This window comes from Danio aesculapii, chromosome 5 (genome assembly GCF_903798145.1).
Source record: "Danio aesculapii chromosome 5, fDanAes4.1, whole genome shotgun sequence".
Lineage (NCBI taxonomy): Eukaryota > Metazoa > Chordata > Actinopteri > Cypriniformes > Danionidae > Danio > Danio aesculapii.
Window position 1 is genome coordinate 62,376,358 of NC_079439.1, and position 23,648 is coordinate 62,400,005.

General features: G+C 35.0%; 1 protein-coding gene across 1 annotated transcript in view; it reads left to right on the plus strand.

The window, feature by feature from the left end:
• The window catches only part of lrwd1 (leucine-rich repeats and WD repeat domain containing 1), a 35,327-nt gene extending 15,182 nt beyond the window's left edge, over positions 1-20,145 (plus strand). Inside the window, 14 exon segments of the mRNA XM_056457158.1 lie at positions 1-52; positions 359-382; positions 384-443; positions 2,452-2,763; positions 2,766-2,906; positions 6,641-6,761; positions 9,910-10,016; positions 11,945-12,152; positions 12,239-12,311; positions 13,780-13,920; positions 14,054-14,157; positions 17,324-17,482; positions 17,645-17,754; positions 19,907-20,145. The exon segment at positions 1-52 is cut by the window's left edge and continues 2 nt beyond it. Coding sequence (XP_056313133.1) covers positions 1-52; positions 359-382; positions 384-443; positions 2,452-2,763; positions 2,766-2,906; positions 6,641-6,761; positions 9,910-10,016; positions 11,945-12,152; positions 12,239-12,311; positions 13,780-13,920; positions 14,054-14,157; positions 17,324-17,482; positions 17,645-17,754; positions 19,907-20,056 — 1,762 coding nt within the window. The 3' untranslated portion in view covers positions 20,057-20,145.
• Positions 20,146-23,648: the final 3,503 nt, after the last annotated feature.

The window sequence follows — 23,648 nt, forward strand, 5'->3', positions numbered from 1 at the left end:
TCAAAATGGCCCCAGTTCCTTGAGTGATTACACAAAGTGGAGGGTCAGTATTGTGTGAATGTGTGTGTTCCTGACACCGATTCAAAGTTTAAAGATCAGTGTTCTCAACCATGTTTCTGCAAGGACCACCAAACACTGCATGTTTTGGAGGCTTTTTTTGTCTGTCACACCCATTACAGGTCTATCAGTCTCTGCTCATGAGCTGATGATCTGAATCAGGTGTGTAGAAAAAATGTGCAGAGCTGCTGGTCCTCCAGGATCGTGGTTGAGAAATACTGTTATAGACCATCTAAATTGTTGTGGTTTCAGCAGATTTGAACTTTTCGTCTAATCCTGTTTTTGCTTATACGGTTGAAAGATTGCAAAAGAGTATTTGAAGTCCACTGACCAGTAGTGAGGAGGAAGAACAGGTCGCAGACACAACTCCAACAAAGGAGAATAAGGTAAAGCCATCAGGATACCCTTTTTATTTCAATGTCAACAATGTAAATCCTGATATTGTAAATAATAATAGTGGTAAATAATTATAATTATGATCAAATAAGTGTTATAATAAATATTACAAAATTATTTTTTAAATAATAAAATCTAATGATTCTAATTTAACAGTAATTATATTATGATAATAGAATAATTATAATAATTCTTGTTAATAAATCACAGATTTTTGTAAAATGAAATGAACAGCTACAAAAAATGATTTATGATTCCTATGATATATAAGAGAATATGAGGCTTATTTGGTCTAAAAGATTCATAAAACATTTGTTTTCACAGACAAAAGACAGGTAGGTGGTTGAATACATTGATGTTCTATATATAGACAGAAAAATACACATACAGATGGATGAGTGGATGGATGGATAGGTAGTTAGTAAGTTAGTTCATTAGTTCATTAGTTAGTTCACTCGTTAGTTACTTTGTTCGTTTGTTTAACAGTTAGTTCGTTCGTTTGTTCATTCATTAGTTCATTCATTCGTTTGTTAGTTTGTTTGTTTGTTCGTTCAGTCGCTTGTTTGTTAGTTAGTTAGTTCTGTAGTTAGTTCGTTCATTAGTTTGTTTGTTAGGTAGTTAGTTCGCTAGTTAGTTCGTTCATTAGTTAGTTATGTTGTTAGTTAATTTGTTAGTTTGTTTGTTAGCTAGTTAGTTCGTTCATTAGTTAGTTATGTCATTAGTTAATTAGTTAGTTAGTTTGTTTGTTAGTTCGTTAATTATTTTGTTAGTTTGTTCGTTAGTTTGATTGTTATTTAGTTTATTCATTATTTAGTTAGTTTGTTCGTTGGTTGGTTAGTTCGTTAGTTAGTTGTTTAGTTAGTTAGTTCATTATGTAGTTAGTTCGTTAGTTAGTTGGTTGGTTAGTTAGTTAGTTCGTTAGTTAGTTGTTTAGTTTGTTAGTTAGTTCATTATTTAGTTAGTTTGTTCGTTAGTTGGTTGGTTAGTTAGTTAGTTCGTTAGTTAGTTGTTTAGTTTGTTCATTATTTAGTTAGTTTGTTCATTAGTTAGTTAGTTTGTTAGTTAGTTTGTTCACTGTTAGTTTGTTAGTTCGTTAGTTGGTTCTTTAGTTAGTTTGTTCATTAGTTTGTTCGTTCGTTCGTTAGTTAATTTGTTAGATAGTTTGTTAATTAGTTCGTTAGTTAGTTGGTTACTCTACATCAGTTATCATTCTTTATCTACCCAAAAATTCTTAAGGTGCTATTAAAGCTCTGTAGTTTTAGTTTTAGGTCTGGAGAAAAGATGCAATACATTACAATACAATATAAAACTTATGTAAAGGCAATCAAGAAAACCGGTAATTTTTCAGCACAGTAAGCATTTATTTTAAACAATGACTAACAATATAGTTGTAGCATAGTTAGAATCATATAGTTGTTTTACCCAATTAAAGGTTTCACAGAAAGAATCTTGATCTAAAAGTAAACATTTTAGAACGATTAAAGACCTTTCACCTGCTAACTAGTTTATTGTGGATAATTATATGAGAAATGAGTAATGGAAATGACAAATTTTAAAATAAAAATATTTAATTCATAAAAAAAGTTGTTGAGCACTTGAGGTGGTTTTGGACTGGTGTAAAAAGGGTTCATGTGAATAAATAGAGATGCATTTGCTGAATAAACTCAACTGTCTGCTTTATGCTTGCCTTGTTTACTGCTGGTTACTAGGTTACCAATACTACAGTCAGCCACTCTAAAAAATTGATTGAAACACAGCTAATTCTCATTTGCATTTAGTTCATTTTTGTGAATTTTGAAAAGATTTGCTTCACGTTAAGATGGAAACCTGGCTAATAACCCAACAGAGGACATTGCAGTATGTTCTGTAAACAGTTTATTATTCTGTTAACAGTTATTTAATCATGTGCTTAGGGAACTGATTAAAACATTTGTGATGCATATTGAAATAAAATACCTCAATTATAACTGTTTTTAAACAACACAGACATGTAGAGAGACAAAGGCCCATGATGTTGGTGGCAACAGTATCACAAGTCCTCAAAAACGCACCAGAAACAACACTGATGTGATTGCAGAGGCCAGTCCACGAAAGTCAAGTCGCCTGGCGAGTGCAGCTCCGGTTGAGGCTAGTCCACGAAAATCAGCCCGCTTGTCGAACACTCCACAGAAAACTCAGCCTGTGGTGTCCAGCCCCAAAAAGCATACAAGAATGACCAGTGCGGAGACTCCGGAGAGCAGTCCTAGAAAGTCTAGTCGCTTGGAAAATGTAACTCAGAAAGCTGCTAGCCAAACAGAAAGCCCCAGAAGTCAGCCAAAGGCCCTGGAATCTCTACACCCCAATCAAAACAGGCTAAATGTGAGAGCCCAAGAAAACAAAGCAAACAGAGCACCGCCAAAACTGAGAAAAGCACACCTCGGAAAACTACCATAGCCAAACTTCAAGTTCCTCAGGTGAGTTAGAGATAAAGTGCTTAATTTTTTGTGTGTCATTTAATTACCATACAGTGCAGAAATGCATACACTGACTTCTGTATACTTATTTGATGATGGAAAATTTAAATATCCTTAAATTAAATACATTTTTTATATTTTTGGGGACATAAAAATAAAGTTTAGATCTTGAGATAATAAGCAAAAAAACAACAACTAATAAACGTATTTAAAACAATTAAGTCATTTAACAATGCATTTTCAAGTAGATAAAGTTAGTAAGGCCCATTGGTCTCTCAAAATATCAAATAATAATGTTTTTGACTCAAAATATGTGGAAAATCCCATTGAACTATTGTAAAAATACAATATCACCAAATTATGCTTCATTTTAGTTCATTTGAATATTTTAAGGGACATAAAATAAATTTAGATCTTGATGACGATAAAGCAAAAAAAAAAAAGAATAGACATGTTCAAAACAATTAAGTAATTTAACAATGTATTTTCAAGTAGATAAAGTCAGTAAGGCCCATAGATCTCTCAAAATATCAAATAATAATGTTTTTGACTCAAAATGTGTCGAAAATCCCATTGAACTGTTGTAAAAATGTAATATCACCAAATTATGCTTCATTTGAGTTCATTTGCATATTTTTGGGGACATTAAATAAAGTTCAGATCTTGAGAGGATAAGCAAAAAAGATTAAACATGTTCAAAACTATTAAGTAATTTAACTATGTATTTTTATGTAGATTAGGTCAGTAAGGTCCAATGGTCTCGCAAAAATTACAAATATTTATTATTTTCTGACTCAAAATGTGGTGGAAATCTTATTGAACTGAAGTATAAATGCAATATTGGCAGTACAGTAATATGGCTATATACCAGCACGGCTGTTATTACTTATGACCATATAACAGCAGTGCTAATTTACAGCCATATCACACTGCTACTTGTGTATTATGACTAATTAAGGATTGCACAAAACCAATTATTTCATGTCTGATTCTGATGTCGGTGAGGATAGCATAATTTATTATATTTGCGAGAAGTTTCAATGAAGTCTCAAAACTTGTCTATGAAGATATTTATGTTTCGTTTTTTGTTATTTAATTGTTTATTTTTTAACTCACATCACAAAACATCAAATATAAAACTATATATTATATAAAATTATATTAAAAACAGTTTAGTTCAAATTCTAAAAGCAGCTTCACATAGAAGATCATAGTAAATTGAAACAGTGTCAGTTCAGTTTAGTTCAATTATAGTTAAAAGATATGTCTGCTATGACAATAATATGTCAAAGTCTCGTATCATAATACAAGTTATTTTATATCCTGACAAATGATATATGGACTTTCAGCAGTGAAAATTAAACCACACCGAACTGAACTAAATTGAACTTTAACTCAGAAAACTGGACTGACGCAGTTTCAATTTACTAGAACTTCTATGTTGAGCTGCTTTGACACATTCTACCTTTTAAAAGCGCTATAGAAATAAAGGAGAATTGAATTGAAATGAATATATATTATGATATAGTACCTTTTCTGTAAATTCAACCAGTTATTCATTATATTGACCACATTGAATGGAATATTAATTTTGTACATTTTTTAAAGCACAGTATAGACTTAAAAATCTACTCATTCTTGTGTGATTATTTTGTCGTGCTTTATTTAGAAATTCAGGACAAATGTTTAAGAAATATCTTAAATATATATTAATGAAATGTAAAAGACTATTATTTTATTTCTTTGAAACTTTTTATTCAAGATTTTTCAGTATTTGTTTTCAGAACTACCCCTTCCCCAACATACAGATGATGAAATACATAAAAAATAATGTTAATGTAAAAATTTTGAAATCAAATAAGAAAAATAATACAAAATAAATAAATAAATAGGGCAGCACGGTGGCACAGTGTGTAGCGCTGTTGCCTCACAGCAAGAAGGTCTGGGTCAGTCTGCATTTCTGTGTGGAGTTTGCATGTTCTCCCCGTGTTCTTGTGGGTTTCCTCTGGGTGCACCCCCACAAGACCAAAGACATGCACTATAGGTGAGTTGGGTAAGCTAAATTGTCTATAATGTTTGAGTGTGAATGAGATATAGGTGTTTCCCAGTGATGGATTGCAGCTGAAAGGGCATCCGCTGTGTAAAACATATGCTGGACAAGTTGGCGGTTTATTCCGCTGTGCCGACCCCTTATTACTTACTTTTCAGGGGATACATTTGTACATCAAGTTACATTGTGTTACATTGTAGTGACCTCAGATTACATTGGTGATAGGTTAAATAACCTCTAAATATACATATCTTAATATGTTGTAATACTTTTTCACCTCTACAAATATCAGTCTTCATTTGTAGACATGCAGTCATTATTTCCATTACATAAACCTGTTTAAGTCTCTGAATCCACTGAGCCACCTTTGCAGAACCTTCTTCCATCCAATGCACTGTTATCATTTTTTGCAACTGATAATAATATCCTAGGTACAAATCTTGGTTCTTAATTAAACATTTCTTTGGACATTTTTTTCTGGACCGAGAAGTATTTCTATATCTAACATCTTATCTATTTTTTTTAGACATTTTTTCTAAAATTCTTGAATCTTAGGACAGTCCCAAAAAATGTGGGTATGATCTCCAATTTTACAACGTTTTCTCCAACGCAAAGCAAAAGATGGCCTTTTACATACAGTTGAAGTCAGATTTATTAGCCTCCCTGTTTATTTTTTCCCCAATTTTTGTTTAACTGAGAGAAGATTTTTTTCAGCACATTTCTAAACATAATAGTTTTAATAACTCATCTCTAATAACTGATTTATTTTGTCTTTGTCATGATGACAGTAAATAATATTTGACTAGACATTTTTCAAGACACTTCTATACAGCTTAAAGGGACATTTAAAGGCTTAACTAAGTTAATTAGGTTAACTAGGCAGGTTAGGGTAATAAGGCAAGTTATTGTATAACAATGGTTTATTCTGTAGACTATCGAAAAAAATGAGCTTAAAGGGGCTAATAATTTTGACCTTAAAATGGTTTATAAAAAATGTAAAACTGCTTTTATTCTAGCCGAAATAAAACAAATAAGACTCTCCAGAAGAAAAAATATATTATCAGACACACTGTGAAAATTTCCTTGCTCTGTTAAACATACTTTGGGAAATATTTAAAAAAGAAAAGAAATGTCAAATGGGGGGGGGCTAATAATTTTCAAATAATTTTGACTTCTTGTATGTAGACATTACAGAGTATTAAAATACCTCATTTTTACTTTCCAATCAAATTCTTTCCATAATTGACTAATAATTCCTTTATGACATCCTTCACATAACTCAATCCAGACCTCATCCTCAATAATGGTATTTAGTTCAAGTTTCCATTTTCCTTTAACATGATCTGTACATTTTTCAGGAATGTTTTTTTTTCTGTGATAATGTTATTTTAGTAAACAAAAACTAAGACTAACAGATGTAAAATTGAAGTGAATGAACAAAAAAATTAATTCTCCTTTAGTTATCTTGCCCAGTTGTTGGCCCACCTATAAAAAACAAAACCTTTTCACCTTCAGTAAACATTCTGACCACAGTGATTGTCGAAACAGTTTCTCCATTGTGCCACATTACTTATTTGCATGTGAATTGTCACAGAATCGCTCTTAAAGTTGTGAATTGCTGTTTTTGCATTTGAATTTAGTTTACCTGCAGTCATTAACATTTGTTTCTCTCCTGGTGTTACAGGAGCCGGTGAGTCTGACGCCTCTTCATGTCCTGCAGTGTCACAGTCGACAGAACAGTCCAGACGACTTCAGCACTCAGCTTTGGGCCTGTGCTTTTGAGCCCCAGCAGGACGACAGTATCGGTGAGCACTATCAAGGGATCTGTTCATGAAATCAGCCCAGCAGCATGCCTTTTTGATCTTATAAGTCTTCCTGACAAAAGTATAGTATTATTATATAGGTCATCTCATATCCTGATAATGATATATTAAGATATAATTTATTTTCTGTAAATTAACTAGGCAAGTTAGGGTAATTAGGCTAGTCATTGTATATTGACGGCTTGTTCTGTAGCCAATCGAATAAAATATTGCTTAAGTGGGCTAATAATTGTGACCTTAAAATCGTTTTAGAAAAAAACTAAACTTTATTTTGCTTTTATTCTAGCCGAAATAAAACAAAAAAATACTTTCTCCAGAAGAAAAAATATTATCGGAAATACTGTGAGAAATTCCTTGCTCTTTAAAACAGCATTTGGGAAAAATTACGGGAGGACTAATAGTTTTGACTTCAACTGTATATGACCACATTGAGGGGACTATTTATTTATTTTGACACTTTTTAAAGTACAGTACCTGGCGGCACGGTGGCTCAGTGGTTAGCACGTTCGCCTCACAGCAAGAAGGTCGCTGGCTCGAGTCCCAGCTGGGTCAGTTGGCATTTCTGTGCGAAGTTTGCATGTTCTCCCTGTGTGGGCGTGAATTTCCTCCGGGTGCTCCGCTTTCCCCCACAAGTCCAAAGACATGCGTTATAGGTGAATTAAATAAACTAAATGGGCCGTAGTGTATGTGTGTGAATGAGTGTGTATGGATGTTTCCTAGTACTGGGTTGCAGCTGGAAGGGCATCCGCTGTGTAAAACAAATGCTGGATAAGTTGGTGTGAACACTGTGGTGACCCCTGATGAATAAAGGGACTAAGCCGAAGGAAAATGAATGATTATTTTTCTCACTTCATTTAGAACTTAGAATGTAGAGATATCTTACATAAATATTGCTGAAATATAAAAAACCTTTCAAATATTTACCGAGGTTATTTTAGTAAACTGATCAGATTTTATTGATCAAAAATGAATTTTCGTTACATGAAATAAAAATTAAAACTAAGTGAAACTTGGTGAAAAACAAACTAAACTAAATAAAACTAAATAAAACAAGCCAACAGTCACTGAAAGTCTCACTTTATTAAAATAGTAATTATCAAAAATAATCGTTTTCTCAATTATTGAGCTTTCCCAGTGATGGTTGCAGCTGGAAGGGCATCCGCTGTGTAAAACATATGCTGGCTAAGTTGGCGGTTCATTATGCTGTGGCGACCCCTGATTAATAAAAGGGACTAAGCCAAAAGGAAAATGAATGAATGAATGAATGAATTAAGCACTCATTTTGTGGTGGAAAGTGTGACCTGCGATTTCAGAGAAACACCTGTAGATGGCGCTTTTACAAACAAACACCAGTCAAACACAAGATTATATACAGAAACAGTCATTCATTTTCTGTTCGGCTTAGTCCCTTTATTAATCAGGGGTCACCACAGTGGAGTGAACTGCCAACTTATCCAGCACATGTTTTACGCAGTGAATGCCCTTTCAGCTGCAACCCATCACTGGGAAACATCCATACAATCTCATTCACACACATACACTACGGATAATTTAGCTTACCCAATTATCCTATAACGCATGTCTTTGGATTTGCGGGGGACACCGGAGCACCAAGAGGAAACCCACAGGAACACGGGGAGAACATGCAAACTTCACACTGAAATGCCAACTGACCCAGCCGGGACTCGAACAAGCGACCTTCTTGCTGTGAAGCAACAGTGCTAACCACTGAGCCACCGCCCATACAGGAACACTTTTTTTTTTAAACGTGTTCTAACTTTTAGTCATTTGCCAAAAAATGTAAACTGGGCATTTTTAACTACATACTTTAAAGTCTTTGATATGAAGAACTTTCTCTGTTTTCTTTGATATATTTAAGTTGCACTTGTGTAATTTAGGGGTCAGTGTCTGTTCTTCAAACACTAATCGCTGCTTTTGTCGACACAGGATGTGTTCTGTTATTTGTGTTAAGCTAGAATTAATAAAACTAAAACTGCAATCAAATATATAAAACTAAATAGAAATATGTTCACAAAAGAAAAACCAAACCAAAAGCGTTAATGAAGCAAACTAAAAGCTAAACTAAAATTAGCAACAAATTTAAAAATATTATGAAAATAAAAAGGAATTTTTTAAATGCAAAACTATAATAACCTTGACGATTACAGGCCCAACATTAAATATTGCTGTATAAAATAAAAAATTCTATACAAAATGTAAACATTATAATTGGTGTATGATTGTACTCGTCCAAATGATGATGTATTACTATGAAAAATGTATTTTGTGACACTTAAAGCATAATATTAAACTTTTTTGTCCATATGATATAAACAGGTAAAGTCTAAATTTGCCCCCTGTATGTTTTTCCGTAACTAATTTCCCCCAAACTCATTTATATTAACTGATTTTTTTTATCTTTGCTATGATTACAGTACATAATATTTTACTAGATAATTTTCAAGATACTAGTAGCTTAAAGTGACATTTAAAGGCTTAACTAGTTTTATTACTCAAATATAACAGTGGTTTGTTATGCAGACTGTTGAAAAAAATAGCTTTTTTTTTATTAAAAATACTGTACTGGCGTCTAATAATATTGACCTTGAAATATTTTATGTGAAATGTTAAACTGCTTTAATTTTAGCTGAAATAAAACAAATAAGACTTTTTACAGAGGAAAAAATATTATAGGAAATACTGTGAAAATTTCCCTGCTTTGTTAAATCGTTTGGGAAATATTTGACAAAGAAAATTCACAAGAGGGCTAATCATTTTGACGTCAACTGTAGTTATTAAATAGATTTTTCCAGTAGATCAACAAAAAGACTTATAATAACTTAACTTGCATACGTCAGAAATAAAAATAACTTAATTTTTTTTATTTGTACCTTGTTAAAGTCACAACAAAATCAAAATTTACTTGTTCTATTTTTTTATGCAAGTAGTACTGCTTATTATGCACTTTATTAATTATAATTATTTAAATTCCTTGGAAAGAAAAAGAAAACAGAAATTCACAGGAGGGCTTATCATTTTGACTTCAACTATATATTGTCACATATTGTTATATATATTGTATATATTGTCATATTGCACTCCTAATCTGCTTTTGCCTTTAATCTGTTAGACATCAGTGGTGGCTCTCGGACAGTTGCCACATGCGGAGGAGAAACTTTGTGTGTGATCGACTGTGAATCAGGACATGTGCTAAAGAAATACAAGGTTCCTGGTGAGGTGAGTGCAGAGAGGTTCTTTACACTACTGATCTTACCAAATCAACATTTAGAAATGTAATCTGCTATGTTAACCTACAGTTTCAAGAGTTTACACTTAGATGATTGATTATAAAGCTTGTTTGGCATGCTGTCCCAGGAGAGAGCCCTGAGATCATAAGACCCTTGAGCCTGGGGCTCCCTCCTGTTTGCAAGGCGTGAGAGGAGTTTGAGCTCAGGTAGAACTCGAGAACTCCCCTGCTTTAGTAGCCAATGAACAGATCGTGATTGCTCTTAAGATATAACTACTTACTAGGAGCATGTCTATGGTGCCGATTTGGATTAGTCAATTAACTTAAGTTGCATGTTTTTGGACGGTGGGAGGAAACCGGGGAACCCAGGGGAAACGCATGTGAGCACAGGGAGGACGTGTAAACTCCTCACAGAAACGTCGGCTGGCTTGGTAAGGACTAGAACCAGTGACGTTCTTGCTGTGAGGCAACAATGCTAACCACTGGGCCACCGTGCCATCTAGGAAATGAGGAGGAGTAGGGGTGGAAGGGGGATTCTTCAAAACGAAGATGGCTTTTATATGGCACTTAGGGTATTTATAGTGGCTTAGTAATCGTCTGATTGGTGAATCATAAACTGAATAATGCTGGACCGACTGCAAGCACTCGTAGGCACGTGATCCTCTCGAAACACAAAAATATTTAGTAGTGTGTAAGTTGGAATGTAGTGTCTCTAAGTCAAAACTAGGAGTAATTTTTGAGTGTGTAGATATCCTTAAAGGTCCAGTAAAATTAAATAAAGTTTTTTAGATGTTAGTATCAGTATGTTAGTTTTAGGGAAATCTATAAGCTAGTGTGCTACAAAAAAAGTGACTAAATTTGCATTTAGAAGAAATAAAACTGATATAAACAAATTTTGCAGTTTGTCACTTCCACCTAAATAGATCAACGGTATTTTCACCTCACCTCAAATCATAACCAATCAAATGCTGTCTAGTATCTGACATGCCCCGACATCTGACCTTCAAGATGCTTCTCATTTGCTTTTCATTTGATGCTCTTGAGCTTGACCACTCTCACTGGCAGAGCTGTGATAAAACAAAACACTATTGGCTGTTTTAAAAAGGGGAGGAGCTACTATATGTCTCGCCTTCTTTTAATATTTCAGTTGAGATTATGTCAAACGTCGAATAAAAATGCATATTTCAGAGCACTTCACGGCACCTTTAAGACTAACACCTAAAAAGCCTCATTTTAATTTCATGGGATCTTTATCCTGCATTTCAAGAGTTCACACTTAGCTGATGATTCATCAATAGCTTGTTTGGCATGCTGTCCCGGGAGAGAGCCCCAAGTTCAAGGGATCATCGAGCCCGGGGCTTCCTCCCGTTTGCAGAGCAAGAGGGGAGCCTGAGCTCGGTGGATCTCAGAACTCCCCGTCAGCAGTAGCTAAGGGAACACGTGAGGAAAAAGCAAGGGGGCTAGACAAATGTTTCATTGTTATGCATGATGTATATATTTTTTGGATGGTGGGAGGAAACCAGAGAACCCGGGGAAAACCCACGCGGACACGGGGAGAACATACAAACTCCTCACAGAAACACCTACTGACCTGGCAGGACCAGGGTTGGCAGTGTTCTTGCTGTGGGGCTAACAGTGCTAACCACTGGGCCTCCGTGCCGCCCGATCTAAGGTAAAGGAGGAGAATGGGGAGGAAGGGGGGTTTCTTCCAAACGAAGATAAAGTGGACTGAAAACTGTGGTTATTTATAGTAGCTTATGGCTCATATGATTGGATGATACTGATTAGCTTAATACGAGACCGGCTGTGATAAATCATAAGCACGTGATCCTCCCGAAATTAGTTTATTAATAAACCTCACTTATTATCTACATTTGTAGTGTCATCCAGATCCTGTAAACAGTGTTTTCTCTTGCAGGAGTTTTTCTCTCTAGCCTGGTCCACGGTGCTGATGTCCAGAACAGGTGGCTCTGCTCGTCCCTGCAATATCCTGGCTGCTGGGGGAAAGAGGGGTTTTGTAAAGCTCATCCATCCCAGAGTCAACCTGGCATTCGGAGAGTTTCGCGCCAGTCGATGTGCCATTTCCATAATACGATTCAATTCACGCAAACCTACCTTTCTCTTCAGTAAGTAAAACAAATCTTACATAGACTGAAAGATTGCATATTTGAGCTATGTAGACAACTAAAAGTTATTTTATTTCTATTTGTAGCTGGGACGTATGAAAATAAGATCTTTTTGTGGGACATCGGTGGACTGGATCAGGATTACAACTTTAAAATCAGGTATTGTATTGATTTTTCAGTATACAGAGGGGGAAATAAGTGTTCAACGCCACCATTTTTCTCAGAAAACATATTTCTATAGGTGCTGTTGACTTGTAATTTTCACCAGATGTTGATGGCAATCATAGAAATCCATATATGCAAAGAAAATAATATTAATTAGTTTACAAATGAAGTTATGTGTAATAAAATGGAAGACGTAGGAAAAAAGTATTGAACACATGAAGGAAGGGAGATGTAGAAAAAGTGAAAGCCCAGACGGCAGCTGAAATCTCTGTAGTTCTTCAGCAACCCTCTCCCTTTCCTCATTGTAAGTTAATATCAGCTGCTTCAGTCCAACATCTACATTACAAGGATGAGTAAGATGAAACCAGAGTGGACATTTCAGCATGACAGTGATCCAAAACACAGCCAAAAAAACTCAAATGGTTTCAGAGAAAGACAATCAAGCTGTAGAATGGCCCAGCCAATCACCTGACCTGAATCCAATAGAAAATACAAATTAAAGATCAGATTTGATAGAGGAGACCCACAGAACCATCAAGATTTTTACACTCTGTTGAAGTCTGTGAAAAACTCACACCTGTACAATTCATATGACTTCAATTTAATTTAACAACGCCTTTTATTTAAAGTATTAAATATATTTCTGTAGTTCAGCACTTTCTCTTTGTGTCATTTAATTGTTATTAAACAACAAATTCTCTAAGATTTTTGTTAATGTTTGTATTGTTTGGGTTTTTACCAAAATCTAGTTCAATTCCATGTCAACAGCTCCCTTAGAATATTTTTTCCAGAAAAAACTGTGTTCAGTATAGGCATGGGATGATAACCAGTTTGAAAAGTCAAGGTTTTAAAACCACCAAATCTTTATGTTATACCGTTCTCGAGGTATTTGTAAGTTTGGGCTTTTACGACTATTTAATTGAGTTTTTTTAGGGAAACAATAGAAAAGGACCCTCCATATCACAAGCTACTGGTCAGTTCATGATTCAGGAAACATCTGAAAAACAAATCTCTTATAAACCAACATCCAGCATGCTGTAGAGCTGAACAGTGCCGTGGCTTACTTTATATCCAAAGAAAAGAAAGCTATCCAAAGATGACTTTTCAAGTTGAAAAGAAAACTGTGTTTTTGAAACTAATTAAGACAGCAGAAGTAATTGACTTATTTTAATTATTTAGACATTTATTGTTTCAAAATATTTTAAATGTTAAAAAAATATACAATGTTCAATGAGGAAAAAGCTGTTGATTTTTACCCAGACCTTTCAAAAGAATATATTTTAGAGCTGTAATAATCACAATACCGTGAAATCGTGATATTTTTACCTAAGGTTGTCACACCGTCAGAATCTTATACCGGCCCATGCCTAGTTCAGTACTCTTTCTCCCACTGTAAATGCCCAAATATGCTGTATTTTTATGTATAGTTTTAATTTCTGCTGCATTTTTTTGTGGTTCACAGTAAGCTGCTAACCCTGGAGACGAGCTCCTCTCCTCTTAATCTAGCTCTGATCCCCTCGTCTCCAGACACACATCTGCTTTCAGGCTGTGATAAAGGGCTGTACTGCTTTGACGTCCAGCTCAGTAAAAACACACAAAAGAGGTTCGAATTCTTCATCAGTTCACATCTGATCATCACTTCCTCTGCTGGTTAATTTGTGTGTGTTTTCAAAGAAGAAGCTTCTGTATTCAAGTTCACATTGTTATTGTTATTTTTTGTTGTTGTTGTTTTTCAGAAATGAAGAGATTGAGATTGTATTTCCAATCTACAAGAAAAATGACAAGACAAACAACTACCAGACTATTGATGGATTGAGCTTCCTTTCTGATGATGTAGTGGGTAAGCAAACTTAAGGAAAAATGTTGGAGCATTTCACCAAGCAATATATCTAACAGGTCACACTTTATTTTAATGGTGCGTTTGTTGAATTTAAGTTACATTGCATCTACATGCCAACTAATTCTCATTAGATTATAAGTAGACTGGTAGGTTGGGGTTAGGGTTAGTGTAAGTTGGCATGTACTTGCAAAGCTTCTTATAGTCAGTTAAATCTCTGTTTAGCAGCAGTATCAACAGATATTAAGCAGACAGTCTACTAATACTCAAATAGACCATCAAGATAAGTTGTTACCTATCTAACATATAGTAGGGCTGCACGATATTGGAAAAATCTGACATTGAGAAATTTTGTTTTGCTGCGATATATATTGCGATATGAATACAATTTCACTAGGTAGCTTGAATAGCTTTATTTGGAAAGAATTCATTAAATTTCATTGATTTGGGATTATTCTGGAAGATAATGGGGATTATTTTAGACTATTATTGGGAAGATAGAAGTGAAATATTTTACATCACAGTATTCAGGCACAGAAATTGATTAATCAATAGTAAAATAACAATGTATAGTCTTCATTGTGTATATATAGTTTAATAAATACATCTTTATCAGAGTTACTATTTCTTGTGCATGAATACTTAAAACTCTGGTGTCGGAATGCTTACACAGTCACTGGCCTTAAGAACACATGCAAATGATAAACTTTCACTCCATTATGGTTAAACTCTTGAGTGAATCCACAAATCTTGTGTGTTCTGATCTGTGGCCCTTGCTCAACTATAATCCCAACATAAACTCAGCATTGCACTTCCTGCTATGTGAAACCATGCTGAAACGATATATTGTGCAGCCCTAATATATAGCATATATCCTGTTTAAAGGGATAGTTCACTGAAAAATTGAAATGATTAATCATCAATCATTAATAAGCCTTATGTCGTTCCAAACCTTCGTTCAACTTTAAAAGCACAAATTTAGATATTTAGGATGCGATCTGAGAGCTCTCTAATCCTCCGTAGATAGCAAAACTCCCACGATGTTTAATGTCCAGAATATAACAATGATTTTTATCTGGAGAGACTTTACAGGAATATTTTTAAATGTCAAACCTTGACATTATTATCAAAAGTAAACCTCTAAAAAACTGTTTTAGATTTTAAGCTTATTTATTATTTATTGCTGATCATGTCATGTATATACAATTTTGTAAATATTATCTGGTCTTGCCATGAAATTGCCAGAGAAGCTGATATGGCAATACATTCAAAACTCTTTCTAATGTAAATGATTAATAATCAACCATTCATAACCCTTATGTCATTCCAAACCCCTGAGACCTTCTTTCAACGTTGGAGCACAAATTAAGATGCTGCAATTTCATATGGATGCACTTCTGCGCAGACGTGCTATCGCTATCATGCTGTGTATATTACTTTGTTCATTAACTGGTTGTATTAAATTATTTATCTATAGGTTTTTTTACAACCCTGCAAGTCTTTTATTTTATTTATTTGGGTGAGACTATTTTGAGAGTAATTTGCTTATTTAAGGGAGCCTTAAATTTGTTAAGAGAAAATGGTGAAGGGTTGCTAAGGACTTTGGAGCAACGGTTATGGGAACACTTTCAGTTGAAGTCAGAATTATTAGCCCCCCTGGTAATTTTTTTCCCCGATTTCTGTTTAACGGAGAGAAGATTGTTTCAACACATTTCTAAACATAATAGTCTTAATAGCTCATTTCTAATAACTGATTTATTTTATCTTTGCCATGATGACAGTACATAATATTTTACTAGATATGTTTCAAGACACTTCTATAAAGCTTAAAGCCATTATTGATTATTAAAACTGATATTCAGCAAAAGAGAAGGGTATGTTTTGTATTTTCAATGAAAATGAATAGAGGCAGTCATGTTATAGGCTCCGTTTTGTTATAAATATGCACACATTAAAGATGACACTCATATAAATATGTAGATACATGACGCCTCAACATTTTTGTTAAGTTGTTAACATCAAAATGAAAATAGGCAGTTCCTTATATCATGTTTTCATTTCATTGTTAAAATAGTGAAACAGCATAGCCAGGGTGATGTGAATGAGGTTATAAAGCAAACTGTTGCCTTTGAAAATTTACCCGACGTGTCCTCTCGAGTTTGTTTTCCTCAATAAACATGCGAAGTCTGAACTTACAAGGAAAAGATGCAAGACTGAACTGTGTGTAGGCTACTTAATATTGAGGAAAAAGCCCCAATCAGATAGGGGAATGTCTGCAGCCCCGCCTCCTTTTTCAGATGTCTCTGTTTTCCCCCATCCACACTAACATGGAGCAGCAGCATTTTAAAATGAAAACGGCCCCGTCAGCGTTTTCAAAATGCTCCGTTTTCGGCACTCGAAAACTCCGGCGTAGTGTGGACGGATGGCGTAAATGTAGCAAAACGTATGCGTTTTAAAACAAAAACGTATAATTGTAAACGGGGCCTTAGATCTAAGAACGCCATTTAGGGGGACTAATATTGTATATATTTGGAAATATTTCTGGAAATATTTCTAATAAATTGTACCTAGTATGAGGCTAGGGATATTTTCTATGATATTTACACTTAAATGTGCTTTATTTCAGTCTTTTACTCTTCTAAACCATAAAAATTGCCGTAATGTTTTCAGATATTAAGAAAATTGCTAAGTGAACACACTTGTTTATTTAAAAAATAATGCTGAAGTCAGTTATTCTCTTTTGAAAATGTGGATTCAATGTCGAAATGTCTGTCTTTGTTTTGGTCTGTGTAACCCCGCCCACTGCCAGTTTACCCAATTATACAGTTGTGCTGTTGAAAGTGTGACCTGCAGAGGACAGTAGCAGTCTCCGAAATGAGACGCAGATTCAGAGTTATAAAAATCCACCTGAGGTGGTTTTTAATTAGCAAATAATACAAATGTTACAAACGTAAACATTAGCCGAGCAGCTTACAGTCTAAGTCTTGATATTCAGGCACGCTCGCTCCTGTTGGTGTCATCAATCTGGCAACCTGCGTGTAAGTTACAGTGGAGGAGGGGGCCCATGAAAAAAACCCTCTCCAATATTTTGAATTTGGACTGTCAATCCTACATAATGCACTTTTTTAGTTTTTATTTATTATGATAATAAATGTTTTTTTTTCTCCAGCATCCAAGAGCCACATGCAGGGCTCAATCTACCTGTGGAGCTGGAGTGCCACACGGGCATCATGGAATGGCAGAAAGAAAGAGGTGTCGGCTGTTATTCTGGCAGAGCTGCAATGGTCCAGTACTGATATCCCATACCTGTCTTTAGGCACCTGCCCAGGTATCCATGTTTATTTTTGTATTTTAAGTTCTATATAGTGTGCCACAATAAATATGCAGAGTCTGTCTTGGCAATGATCTTATGTAGATTTAGTCAGCCCAGAAATGCCCACTTCCAAAATGCAGAAAATCTAAATGCTATTTTTTTTAATGATTTTTGTAGGTTATGGTTATGTAGTATGTGGAGATGAGCAAGGCAGACTGTGGATGTATCATATTACAGACACCATGATGGAAAACTTCAAGAGTGGAAAAACAATCTCAGCCACTGAGGTGAGTCAACCATTGCAGTGCATGTTAAAGCAACAGTTCACCTAAAAATGAAAATGTACTCACCATTTACTCTCCCTGATGCGGTGTAGCCACCTATTTTCTATGGAAAGCAACTAAGCTCTGCTTGAAAAGTCACTTGAAGATGTCATACATCAAATTGCAAATGTACTGACATCATTGCGTCCAACTGTTTCCGTTTGTTTAAAGGCCCGTTTCCACTGAGTGGTACGGTTCGGTTTGGTACGCTTTTATGGCCGTTTCCACTGTCAAAAGGCGTACCGAACCAAACCGTACCGTACCACTTTTTCGGCACCCTTTCGAAAGGGTACCAAAAGGCGGAGCTAGACACGCAGCTGAACGCTATTGGTTTACAGAGAGGCGTCATTCGCTTACGCAACAAGCCAGAATGAAAACAAAAAAAACGCCATGTTTAAAATACACGCACAGCGAGTCGAGACATTACAGCGGAATTATATATACATATAATAACGAGCCATGGTCGACCTGGGCTCAAACAAACATTGTCGTCGTCTTGATGAACAGCCACAAAGTCAAGAAAAAGAGCAGATTTACCCTGTGCCCTGTAGTTTTTTACGAGCCAGTCTGAGGCGCAAGCGGTTTCACTTTCTTGCTTGTGTTCGTCGCGCGTCTATATCTGAAACAACAAACTTCTTGCACTGATGATAATAACGTGTGCTTGATTATTGACGTGCTTGTGAAACACGATCCTGTCAGACACTGACAAACGCAGAAAAAACAAGGGAGGAGCCGGAAAAAAAGGAGCACATTATTTTTCAGCAAACAAGAACAAAATGCCATGTTTAACTATTATTGGTATTATCACCTTTTGGACTAATATGAACTCAGAATGATGGAATTGTTCTCTAACAGAGGCTACATGTGCTGCTGAAGATTACAGACACAGATGAGAGGTTTACACTGACTGTAGGCTATATTTTGGGTTGTTTTTGAACCTAAATACGGGTGAAATGTCTACTGTGTGTAGTTCTTCTGTAGTTGATAACATCGGAGACTGTAAGGGGCTGTATGTGTTTAAATATGTTCATTTATTTATTTAATATAATTACAGACGTTACAGTAGGCTGTTTCTCACTGTCATTGATCTGCAGTTATAATCAACTCATGTTCATTAAAAAGTTAGTAATAAACATTTCTACACAAGTATTTATGTGTGTAAAGCATCTGTTTTGTGAGAAGTGCTTCTCATATGATATGTGAGCGACCCGTACAGCTTTATTGTAGACATTTCCTCGAGCGAGAATGATGTCGACTGAAACTTTCTGTCGTACACCACGCCCACCAAAAGGGTACCCTTGTTAGTGGAAACGCAAGCTTGATAAAGGTGACCCGTACCGACCCGAACCATACCGTAACAGTCAGTGAAAACGAGCCATAATAGTCTATGGTTTAATTGGTATTTATATGTGCACTATGCTTTAAATATGCATACCAATTTGATAACATTTATTGTTGTTTGAACACAATATCAGTGTAGATGTGCAGTGTATTTAAAGTAATCTCTCTGAATGCACTTTTGCTATTGTAAGGATGGAAAAATACAGTCTGTACCCCGGCGCATATTTAACCACGCCCCTCCAAACAGAAATGGTGAGGAGGAGGAGTCTGTTAGGTTGTAACAACTCTACTGAAACCCTCTTTCCGATATTTATGAAAGAAATGCCCACTTCACTACATTCAGTCATCTTGCAGTACAAAAAGCAAGCCACGCCCACTGTCATTTAATATTCAGTTTCTCTAGGAACTGCGTCACAATACGGAAAAAAAACAGTCGCAGCTTCTGGCTCATGCAGAGTTTAATAGAAGTAATGATGAATCCACACTCAGTCACAGGGTCATCAAACTATGCCATTGTTTGTCGTGAATATGCGCCCTCTAGTGGTGAAATTTATATACAAGAGAAAACAAAAGGCATTGTTCAAAACTTCTAATATTAGGACTTTTAATATGAACTGGTGTAGTCACAGTGTAGTCATTTAGCCTTTTTCTGTCATATAGAAAATAGTAAATCTTTAAGAAGTATCTTTTTAAAATGTTAGCTGATTATATAAATCATCATGCCGTTTGAATGCAGAGCTCCTGGATCTGACTTTTCCATGGGTGTTTTTTTCAGGTGCTGCAGTGGCCGTCACCGATCAGAGCTGGAAAGGGTGCTTTAGAGGGGCCGTCTATTAACAGCACCGCCATGGATCCTGGTCTCCATTATTTGGTGGCCCTTACTGACAAGAACATGGCTGTGGTTTGGAAAAGAGAGAGTCACTGAGTATTTTGCGCTTTGTTATTGACTTGAATAGTAATCATGGTTTTGTAAGGAAAACATGACTTGAAAAGAAAATTGCAGACTTCACCTGTTACAAAGACTTATTGTCTCAAAGAGACAGAGACAGACTAATTTGAGCAATCATGTCAATTTATTCCTGTTGCAGTGCCACAAATGTAATACGTAAAAGGAAAATTTAGCAAAAATCACTCGGAATTTATTTTCTTCAAGTGTTTTTTATTGTTTGTTTTAGTATTTTTTTTATTTAAATTCTGAAAAAAAGATTGTCTGATGAAAATGACATCAAAACTAAACTTCTTTTTTTATTAAACTGGTGTCACATACCATATTTCTTTTTAAATGACCCTTACATTGATTCCTCATACTGAGCTCTAAATGTGTAAAAAAAACAACCAAGAGGGGGTGTTATGAATATTGTATGGTTTCTGATTATTTTTAGATTGTTAGCCCTAATAATCTGACAAATTGCACAATTGATGTTAAATGAAATGTTATTTTTATGCCATGTTAGTAAGAGTTACACTCAGAACTAACAATATATACAAACAATCAGGGGCGCAGCGGACAGGGGGGATATGTCCCCCTCACTTTTAGAGACAGACCATTTAAAAACAGGTGATTAATAATTATATGAACGTAAACTTTTGGATCTCAAACAGCTGTTCTTTTAAATGTCTGCTACGTCCCTGCAAACAATAAGCAACCAGAATGTTAAAATTAAAAAGAAACTCACTTCACCGACACATTTCTCTTGTGATCTGCCCTCTTTGCACCCATTTCTGAAGATGTTTTCTCAGTTTGTTAGTGTTTTTTATATGCATGTGTTTTCTTATTGTAAACAAACAGAATCAGGTCATATGAGAGTTTGCACTTGCTCAAAAGTCATTAAGTAAGCTTGCGTTCCTGACAAAGAGAAATATCCAACTGCGGCCAAGTGCAAGTCTACAGTTTATTAAGCCCAAAGACTATTTATTGTCATAAATTAGATATTATCCTGCAGCATAGTAAACTAAAACCACTTTAAGTCTAAAAAGTATAAACAGAAATTCATTCATTCATTTTCTTTTCGGCTTATTCCCTTTATTAATCTGGGGTCACCACAGCGGAATGAACCGCTAACTTTCAGCTGCAAGCCAGTACTGGGAAACACCGGTACACTTTCACACTCACTACGGCCAATTTAGCTTATTTAATTCACCTATAGCACATGTCTTTGAACTCTGGGGGGAAACCAGAGCACCCAGAGGAAACCCATGCGATCACGGGGAGAACATGCAAACTCCACACAGAAATGCCAACTGGCACAGCCAGGGCTCGAACCAGCGACCTTCTTGCCGTGAGGTGATAGTGCTAACCACTGAGACACTGTGTCGCCCATTTTAGACAACTTTAAAGGCAAACTAATACAGTATTTAGATTTGGAGTTTTTTTTTAACTCCAGATTCCAGATATATTTAAATAATTGTATCTCAGCCGGATAGTGTCAAATCCTAACAGAGTATACGTCAATGAAAAACATATTACTAGGTGATGTATAAATCTAAATGTAAAGAAATTGACACTTGAGACTTGTTTTGTGGTTCAGGGTCACATATTGTATTAATTTGCTGTTAACTTTGACAGACATTATCAGTAAATGCATTGGAAAAACTAGAAAAGAAACAAAAAAATTGTTTTTTTTGTAAAACAAGCCCAATAACAGAAACCCACAACCTGTTTTTTACACAAACAAAAAAAAAATAGCACAAGATTGCATGTTATAATTGCAAACTCTAGTCCTCCTTACCATCATATGCACCCTAGCAATAAACATCACATGAACTTCACGTGTCAATATCACTTCAAACACATAAAATGTGGGTATTGGAACATTTTTGTTTGGTAAAAAATGTGATCAGATCATGATCACAATACCACATTGCACACATGAAACGTGGACATTTTCATGTAAAGAAAATATCACATTATCTTTTTTTATCTTTTTTTATCAATTAAAACATTTCAAAACCAAACTTTCTTGTGTTTTACTTTTGAATTTTAAAAAATGTAAAGTTTTGTGTCATTGTAGTATGGGAACAGTCAGGACTAATTGTTGAGGAATAATAGTAATAAAGTAGTAAATAATGTTAAATGTCGTGATCGATCACCTCTGTGTATCATCAGAAGTGACGGGGTATTACTTTTGTTTTGCCTGTATGTTTTTTTTTTTTTTTTACACAAAAACTACCTATAGCCTAGTTGTTGTTTTTTTTCATGGATTACCAAAGACCACGGTTTCATCCAAAAAAAAGAATCGAATTTAATGTTCTGCTGAAGAACGCTTGCAGTAATTTAAATGAATTAATTTTTGGGGGGATCAATTTTACTAGGACCCGGTTTACCCCATGCTATTTGTTGTTGGTCATACTGATATATCAATATATTTTACATACAGTGGTGGAAAGTGTACTGAAAAATCATACTTACAGTTGAAGTCAAAATTATTAGCCCCCTGCCCCCCCATCCCACAAATTATTAGCCCCCCTGTAAATTTTTTCCCCAAATTTCTGTTTAATGGAGAGCAGATTTTTTTTTAAAACATTTCTAAACATAATAGTTTAAATAACTAATTTCTAATAACTGATTTATTTTATCTTTGCCATGATGACAGTAAATTCATTCATTCATTTTCGGCTTAGTCCCTTTATTAATCCGGGGTTGCCACAGCGGAATGAACCGCCAGCTTATCCAGCACATGTTTTACGCAGCGGATGCCCTTCCAGCTGCAACCCATCACTGGGAAAAGTAAATAATATTTGACTAGATATTTTTCAAGACACTTCTATACAGCTTAAAGTGACATTTAAAGGCTTAACTAGGTTAATTAGGTTAATTAGACAGGTTAGGCTAATTAGGCAAGCTATTGTATAACGATGGTTTGTTCTTAGACAGTCGAAAAAATATATAACTTAAAGGGGCTAATAATTTTGACCTTAAAATGGTTTTAAAGAAATTAAAACTGCTTTTATTCTAGCCGAAATAAAACAAATAAGACTTTTTTTCCAGAAGAAAAAATATTATCAGACATACTGTGAAAATTTCCTTGCTCTGTTAAACATCATATAGAAAATATTTAAGAAAGGAAAAAAAAATCAAAGGGGGGCTAATAATTCTGACTTCAACTGTAAGTAAAAGTACCATTACTTGCTTAAAAATGTAGTGTAATTAGAGTAAAAGTATCTGTTGTAAATATTACTCAAAGTGTGAGTAAAAAGTAGGCCTTTTTGAAAGTACTCAAGAGTAGTGAGTATTACGCTGTAAAAGCATTTACATGTAATTTGTGGATGTGTGTAAACGTAACATTCTGTAGTGCATTTAGTTATTGCCCAGCAGGCACACAACGTCATCCGTTAATATTAGGTTAGATTTAGTTTGTGATGTCAGGTGACCAAAATTCAAGTCTAGCCAGCATCTAAGGATGTTATTTTGATGTCCAATAACGACGTCGAATGACGTTGATATTTAGTTGATTTTAGGTTGTGTTAGAAATTGACCAAAATCCAACGTTGAGCCAGCATCTTAAACCAACGTCATA